General features: G+C 59.7%; 1 protein-coding gene across 1 annotated transcript; it reads left to right on the plus strand.

The window, feature by feature from the left end:
• Positions 1-437: 437 nt before the first annotated feature.
• Positions 438-4,451, plus strand: Znf703 (zinc finger protein 703). The gene is made up of 2 exons (XM_063240265.1): positions 438-852; positions 1,741-4,451. Exons 1-2 carry the CDS (start codon positions 625-627, stop codon positions 3,247-3,249), a joined length of 1,737 nt encoding a protein of 578 aa, XP_063096335.1. The 5' UTR covers positions 438-624; the 3' UTR covers positions 3,250-4,451.
• Positions 4,452-8,507: the final 4,056 nt, after the last annotated feature.

Here is an 8,507-nt window from a genome sequence, read left to right on the forward strand (position 1 = left end):
CAGGCGCGCAACTCCCACCCAGCCCCGCGCCGCGCCACGCCGCCGGACACGCGGGGTGACAGCCCTGCCGGTACCACCGCCCCCGCCCCCAGTGGTGGGAAGACAAGCAGGACGCTGCGACCGGAAAGCCAGCAGAGACAAGGGCGCGGAGCCTGGGGTCCCAGAGAAGCCCCAACACTCTGGGGACCCGGCGGCTACGACAGCCTCGCGGAGGGGCGGTGGGGCGGGGCGCCTGAGCGCAGGCGGTGCGGGGCGGCGACCGCGCGCCGGCGAGGCCCCTTTAAGACTCTCCCCGCCCACCGGCGGCGCCGGCCTCCGCCCGCCGATCGCCCCGCCCCAGGCTCCCGGCGCGAGCTGCGATTGGGCGGGCGCGGCGATGCCTTTGAAGTGTGGCTGCCGATCGCGGCTATTTGACGTGCGGCTCGCGGAAGGCGAAGGTTTTTGTGTGGCTCGCCGGGGCTGGCGGCGGCAGCGGTAGCGGCGTCGGTGGAGGAGGGGACGAGGCGACGAGCGGCTGCCGCCCGGCGCTCGACGCTGCGGAGCGAGCCCACCCGCCCCGGGAGCTCGCCTCCCCGGTGCTCCCGCTCCCTCCCCGCCCCCCCCCCGCGGCGCTGCCTCCTCCAAATGAGCGATTCGCCCGCTGGATCTAACCCAAGGACACCCGAGAGCAGCGGCGGCGGGAAGAGGCCGGCAGTGCCGGCGGCGGTGTCCCTCTTGCCACCGGCGGACCCCCTGCGCCAGGCGAACCGGCTCCCCATCAGGGTCCTGAAGATGCTGAGCGCTCACACCGGCCACCTCCTGCACCCGGAGTACCTGCAGCCACTGTCCTCCACGCCGGTCAGCCCCATTGAGGTCAGTTTCCCAGGCGCGCCCCCCCGCCCGCCCGCCCGCGCCGGCCCCGCTCTGCACCGCGGCCGGGCCTTGCGCCCTGAGCCCCGCGCCCTGAGCCCCGGGGCTCAGCGCGACGCCCTGGTCTAGCGGCGCCGGTGGGCCCTCTGCGGAGGAGCGAAGTACGCCGGAGTGCAAGTCCGCCAGCACCTCCTTGGGCTTCCCCATGGATGGGTCTCCTTCCAAGCTCGCCCTCCGGAGCTAGGTGTTTGCTCTTGGATTGGATTTGCTCTCGAGTCCCCCCTAGGTCCCTCACTTTTCCTCTGGCACCCAGTTCTCTAGTCAGGGATGATTTCCCCCGGGCTGCCCCATCCCGGAGCTTGTTCCCTTTGAAGCCCTGGCCGCCCAGGTCCCACGCTGCCCCTTTGCCATCCGGTTAGGGCGCTCGGCCCTGCGTCCAGACACACCCGATCCCGGGTCTTTCTTCCTCCCACTTCCCTGGGTGCCCTCCCGGAGAGGGAGGGAGGGATCGAGAGAGGGAGGGGCTGCTGAGCGCCAACAGCAGCCCGGCCTTTAGAAAGCGCCTCTGCCCGCCCCCACCACCTGGCGCCGTCGCCCGAAACCCGTCCCAAGCGAAGTTCCCCCAAACTCGAGGCAGAAGTTTTTGCTCTGGGCCCAGAGGACGGGTAAAATAGAGGGGAAGGGGCTTCCCATCCCTGATCCCAACGAAGACATCTTTCCCCGAGGAGACCCTGGAGGAGCCCTTGCATTGCTCTTTCCCCGGGCCTGTCGGGGCGCTGCGGTACCGGCCCGCCGAGTGCTCGCAGTTCCGCCCAGCCGCGCTCCCCGAGGGCTTCCTCAGTGATCTCTCGGTCTCACCCCTTCTCCCTCCCCTGCCGCTGCCCCCCACAGCTGGACGCCAAGAAGAGCCCATTGGCGCTACTGGCCCAGACCTGCTCGCAGATCGGCAAGCCCGACCCGCCTCCCTCGTCCAAGCTCAACTCGGTGGCGGCGACGGCAGCCAACGGGCTGGGAACGGAGAAGGACCCGGGCCGCCCCGCCCCAGGTGCCGCGTCCGCATCCGCGGCCCTCAAGCAGCTGGGGGACCCCCCGGCCGAGGACAAGTCCAGCTTCAAGCCCTACTCCAAGGGCTCCGTGGGCGGCGACGCCCGCAAAGACAGCGGTTCCTCCTCGGTGTCCTCAACCTCGTCCTCATCCTCGTCCCCGGGAGACAAGGCAGGCTTCAGGGTCCCCAGCGCCGCCTGCCAGCCCTTCCCCTCGCATGGAGCGCCCGTGTCGGCCTCGTCCTCACCTGGTGGCTCCCGCGGAGGTTCCCCACACCACACTGACTGCAAGAACGGTGGCGCAGGCGGCGGCGGCGCGGAGCCGGACAAGAAAGACCCGGAGCCGAAGCCCAGCCCAGAGCCGGCAGCCGTGAGCCGCGGGAGCGGCTCGGAGCCTGGTGCGCACGGTGGCACCGAGGCGGGGACCTCTGGCCGCAAGTCCGAGCCGCCCTCAGCGCTGGTGGGGGCCGGCCACGTGGCGCCCGTGTCGCCCTACAAACCTGGCCACTCAGTGTTCCCACTGCCGCCCTCCAGCATTGGCTACCATGGCTCCATCGTGGGCGCCTACGCCGGCTACCCGTCTCAGTTCGTGCCTGGCCTGGATCCCAGCAAGTCGGGCCTCGTAGGAGGCCAGCTGTCGGGGGGCCTGGGTCTGCCCCCTGGCAAGCCCCCCAGCTCCAGCCCACTCACCGGGGCCTCCCCGCCCTCCTTCCTGCAGGGATTGTGCCGCGACCCCTACTGCCTAGGAGGTTATCACAGCGCCTCGCACCTGGGAGGCTCCAGCTGCACCACCTGCAGCGCGCACGACCCTGCCGGGCCCAGCTTGAAGGCTGGGGGCTACCCGCTGGTGTACCCCGGGCACCCACTGCAGCCCGCCGCGCTGTCCTCCAGCGCCGCCCAGGCCGCGCTCCCAGGCCACCCGCTCTACACCTACGGCTTCATGCTGCAGAACGAACCGCTGCCGCACAGCTGCAACTGGGTGGCGGCCAGCGGGCCATGCGACAAGCGCTTCGCCACCTCCGAGGAGCTGCTCAGCCACCTGCGGACTCACACGGCCCTGCCGGGCGCTGAGAAACTTCTGGCCGCCTACCCCGGGGCCTCGGGCCTGGGCAGCGCCGCAGCCGCTGCCTGCCACCTGCACCTCCCCCCGCCCGCCGCCCCAGGCAGCCCGGGGTCGCTGTCGTTGCGGAGTCCACATACTTTGGGGCTAAGCCGGTACCACCCCTATGGCAAGAGCCACTTGTCCACAGCCGGGGGCCTGGCCGTGCCGTCGCTCCCTACAGCCGGACCCTACTACTCACCATATGCGCTGTACGGACAGAGACTAGCCTCAGCCTCGGCGCTCGGATACCAGTAACCACAGCTCCGCGCCCCACCCAGCTCTTCCCATCCCCTCCTCCCCGCCCTGCCTCCACCGCCGCTGCTGCAGCCTCCACTACTGCTTCTCCCCGCCGGGACTTGCCCCTCCCCTCCGGACTGTGTATTTATTTACTATGATGTTAGCTTACAAGCTGGGAATATAAGTGCATTAACGGCCCACACGAGTCAATGGTATGCAAAAAGTCTGTTCCCCCAATAATAATATTAACCACACAGATAACTACTCTGCCCCCCCTTCTTTTATTTTTTTTTCTTTTCCTTAGGTATAAGTTTTAAACTTTTATGATTTGATTTTTGGGGAGAAGAGGGAGCATTGGAGTGCTTAGGTTTTGTTTTCCTGTCCTGAGGAATTTCTTGCATGAATTTTAACCATTCAAACTACATTTCCCTCTTTTCCCTTTCATCCCTTCTTGTTTCCTTCAATTTAAGGTTCTGGGATTTTTGTTTTTCCTTTTGTACAAGTAGCAGGGAGGAATTCTGGGTAACAGTTTGTGGGCTGAGGGAACAAACCTAGTGGCTGGCAGCCTTGAGCTCTGTAGACCCCAGAGGCAGCCGGCACCTGGCCCTGGGCCTTGGTCCAGGCCCTGGGCCCCTCTGTCACAGCCCCCACCAACTTTGCTCTGAACCCAAGGTCCCTGACCTATAACAGGCTCCCCATAGCGGGTTCAGCGGCCTGGGGCCAGCCGTGCATACACCCAGTAGCACTCCCCATGGTGGCGGCTTGTAGCTCCTGTGCTGGAAGGCCCCACTGGCCTGCAACTCTGCTCCTTCTATTTTGTGAAGTGCTTTACTGCATTGTTTCCTCCGCTCCCTCCTGGGGCTGTGACCCCACCCTGGTGTCAGGGACAGGATCCTTGCTGGATCCTGGCTAAGCAGACCTCTGTTGCCAGGTCACCTACTCCTGGGGCGGAAGGTCGGGGACTCAGGGAGCACTGGGCCCAAAGCCACCCCACACCCCCTTCCAGGTGTGACCCAGCAGTCCCCAGAGTTGGCCTTGGCAGGATGGCAGACCCTGGCCCTGGGTCTCCTCCTACCTCCCCTTCCCTCTCGGTCTATGCAGCAGCAGCAGCAGCAGCAGCAGCAGCAGCAGCGGCCGGGCTTTGGGCCTGTTTGGGGTGAATAGAACGCTCCCTTGGTAAGACTTATTTTGTTAATAAATGGAATACTTGGCTATATTCACACCGTGGTGTGTTTCTCTCTTGCCTCACCCACCGCCCCATACCATCACCTAAAGTAGATGCCCTTCTTTTATTTTGTTTAAAATGCCTTAGGGCTTCTGAGATTGCTGTTCTAGTTTAGGCCTTTCCTCAAAATGAGGGCAGGCCAGGAGAAAAAAATTCTGACAGCACATTATAAATAATATTGAGCCCACCTTTATCTCTCCCCACTTGAGCATCCAGCTCCTAACCCCGTTTCGAAGGCCTTGACACTCGCTGGGGCCAGGGTGGAGGGCATGTAAGACTGGGTTTCCTTCAGCCCTGCTCGGAGGTGCAAGTGACTCAGGGAACCAGGAACCAGGGCTCAGATGGAGACCTGCAGCAACCCGTCGGAGCCCGGCGGAGGGTGTGCAGTGACGGCGTGCCTCTGGCGCCATCTGGTGGCGGGGAGGCGAGCGGCAGGCGGGAGAGCAGCCGCGATGGGCTCCAACCTCGACAGGACCTCTCATACTCCCCAACCCTAAACTCGGATAATTTTTTTCCTTGCAGGATTTTTTCTTACGGAGGGATCGTGTCTTCAATGACCAAATACACTTGTAGAGGTGCTAGTTTCGCAAGGTCTGGGGGTTCCCGGGTTATTTGCGACTCTGAAAACCTTCTGGAACCTGGGGAGCCAGGCTCCTCTTTCTTGGGGTTGGCGGCTGACAGCTGCTGCTGTATCCCAGGTGGGGAGGGTCGGTGCCGCGGAGCAGCCCAGCCCGGCCGGGTGCAGCGTGCGCGGCCTCTGCGCCCCCTCCCGGCCGCGCTGCCCCCAGCCGGCCCGGTCCCCAGTCTCCCGCCAATCCACAGACTCCGTGACACACGTGGCCGCTGGGCCCTCTGCTCAGGACTGCAAGACCACAGCTTAAAATGTGGGCAGCAGATTTCCTTCCTTGGTCAAGGTCTCCACTGAGTGACCTGAGACTCCCCGCACACGCCCCAGAACCAGGAGGAGGAGCCTGGCCCGCCAGAGTCTGGGAGCCCGAGGTACAGCCAGGCAGAAAGGGTGGGAAGGTCGCTCAGAGACCAGACAGAGTCTGGGGGGAATCAGCCCTGGTTGATTCAGACGCCAAAGATTTGAAACGTCCGAAAATTTAAACATGCCCTTTATGTTGCTGCTGCTGCTGCTGCTGCTGGTGTTTGCTGTTTAATGTCTTTCCTGTCTTCTCTCCCTCCCTGTTGCGAGCAACTTTTTGTTTCTTGGGAAAGGAAATAGGAAGAGGTATCACCCACAACAAGTTCTCCACTTGGCAAGAGGAACTCTTCACATGCTTCTGGACTTACACCAGAACTGCAGGAGTGCAGGTTGGATAACCCTGGGGCCTTCACAACACTGGCACACTGAGGGCAGTGGACGCCCACCCTGGCTGGGCCACCTACCCCAGCTAACACGAGCCACACAAGGAAAGGGGTCTAGTCGTGGGTGTCCTCCTTCTTACCCAGGATCCACTGCTTTGTCCTCCCATAACTGGAGGCCTTCTGAAGTCTGGCTGTTTTAATTAGCGAAGGGGGAGTTTGTTACTTTCAGTAGGTTAATTCCCATTAACCAAAGTTGCCATTTGAATCAAGAGGGTACTCCCACCAACTGCTGATTTGGGTAATTAACTCTTTCTTTGAGAATCTCCTCAACATTCTGTGTCTCTACCTCTTTCTGTTCGAAGCCCTCCTCCCCCTCTTCCTCCTCCTTCTCTTCCTCCTCCTCCTCTTCCTCTTCTCCTCCTCCTCTTCCTCCTCCTCTTCCTCCTCCTTCTCTTCCTCTTCCTCCTCTTCCTCCTCTTCCAAATCTCTCCCAGCTGCCAGAAGTGAGGCTGCCTTCCCCAGGCATCAGGGCATGAGCCACACTACTGGGAATTGAGACCATGGTCCTATTTTCACACCTCTTCGGTTATTTTTGTGACCCTGTGAGCAGCAGGGAGGGCAGAAGAGGAGAATGAAGGGACTCACCCCCATATAGGTTTGATGCAAACTGAATCATGGTGTCTCCCTTTCAGCTTCCCAAGCATTCACTGCAGGCTCAGCCCACGCAGGAGCCACAGGCCCTTTGCCATGGTTCTAAGGCCAGAATGGCCTTCCCCTACCCTGCATGTTTCAATAGTGTTTCTCAAATGTATGAACTAACTTTCCCCTGAAGCAGGGCTGGGTTACCATGGAATTCATCTTACAGTAATCCTGTGGCTCCGCACTTTATTAATCATGCTTTAGAGGAAGCTGCACTCCAGTGTTCTGTTTGATTTGATTTCATTCATCCTGTCTTTTTGCAAAATAGATGGTTGAGTGCGTCTGATAATGTATGGTTTAATTTGGAGCACTATGGGTTTGAATTACCATTTTCATAATGTGCTGTGCATTAATGTGTTACATCATTTATAAAGAGCAATGTGCTGGGTTTCAAACTTTCTCCTGAAACCCAAAGTCACCTAAAAGAAACAAAGCCAGATCGCACCAACCCATCTTCCTACCTCCCTGACGGAGAAACCGCTGCCTCCCCACCCCAGGTTAAATATGCCAGCTGGCCAAACCCAAGTGAGGGTCTGTACTCTCCTACCGCTGGAGGGTGTCAGGCTGAGGAGCAGGCCCGTGCTCGGGGCTTCCCCAATTGCCTGAGGAGTACAAAGCGCCCCTCATCACGGCCTAGCAACAGCTCTGCGGCCTGCCCGGCTTGCACTTGTGCTGGTGGAGACCTCCACCGGACGCCCTAATCCCAGCACCCCCTCCCCATGGCTGTAATAACACCAGCTGTCTGTTACTCAAACTCTGACTGAGGAAGAAAAAGCACTGATTATCCAAATACAGTCATTAAAGGGGAAATGTGTTTTTAGGACTGTCAGAGTGATTAATGAGGGCTAGCAGTCTTTGCAAATGCACTTGTTTAGTCTAACTGGCAGCTTCTATTTTCCTATTGATTTATTGCAGCCGTTGCCGGGCCTCGGTGTGCGCGAAGTCAGGGCACTTCACAACTGCGCCCTGTTTCAACAGGAAAAGTATGCACCGCTTTGTCCGGGAGGAGGGAGAAGCCTGAAGTCTCTCCCTTCAGTTCAGTCCCCAGGGGCCCAGACCAACAAAGAAGACATTAAAAACCTGCAGCCCAGAGAGGAAAGGAAACCGCCTCCCTGGGTCTTCCGCAAGGTCAGCAGAGCCTTGCCAAGGCCAAAGCCTGCCCCATTGTAACCCTGGGCCTGCCACCCTCCCCCTCCAGGCCCCTCTGGCCCAGCTGTCAGCCCCAGGGTGCAAGGACAGAAAAGACTCCCAGCAGAGGGAGAGCTGCATTGCCCTGCACTCCAGCAAGCAGCCAGTGCCCCACACTCTAGATGCTAGTGGGAACTTTGACTTTTCAGAAAGGTGATTTCTACTTCTTTCCATTTGCACATTGCTTGTCTTGATAAATTAAGCTATCCAGTGATCAAAACAGATGCATAGCTTGAGAAGACTCCTGAGTCTGTGGGGATTATATTTACTTCCAGGTAGTCAATGGTCGAAGAAAATAGAGTTTACAGAATTCCTGTGAGATGCCCAGCATCATGCTGGAAGCTATAAAATAAAGAAAACTCAGGCACATTTCCTGCCCAGTTATCTGGGGGAGACCAGACATGCCAGCCGGGCAGGAAAGAAGATAATAATATATGTAACCACACTGATCTTGGTCTAATAAAGTGGGGAACATCCCACACACACCTGGACTGCATATCATCAGGTACTAATTGTGCAGATTGGATGGTTGAGCTGCAGGAGCTGGAGCAGGGAGAGCTGTCTCAGGCAGGTGGGAGGGGCTGAGGCTCCCCAATTCTTGCTAGATCCAGAAGAGCAATAGACAGCTGAGGGCTTCACTCAGTAATCGTAAGAGGATCGGACGTGAGCCCTGGAGCACTAATTCCCAACTGTTATGGTTTGTGTTCAGATGGTCCCCTCCAAGTCTCATGCAATCATGGATGCAGCTGAGTCTGGTGTTCATGATTGGTTTGTTGTCTGGTGCTGATATTGGTGGTGTGAGTGCTGCACCTTCCCAGGGGCAGAGCCAACATACAGTCTGAGGGCAGGAAGA

This window comes from Cavia porcellus, unplaced genomic scaffold (genome assembly GCF_034190915.1).
Source record: "Cavia porcellus strain 051 isolate PalLab524CR breed Dunkin Hartley unplaced genomic scaffold, mCavPor4.1 scaffold_29, whole genome shotgun sequence".
NCBI lineage: Eukaryota > Metazoa > Chordata > Mammalia > Rodentia > Caviidae > Cavia > Cavia porcellus.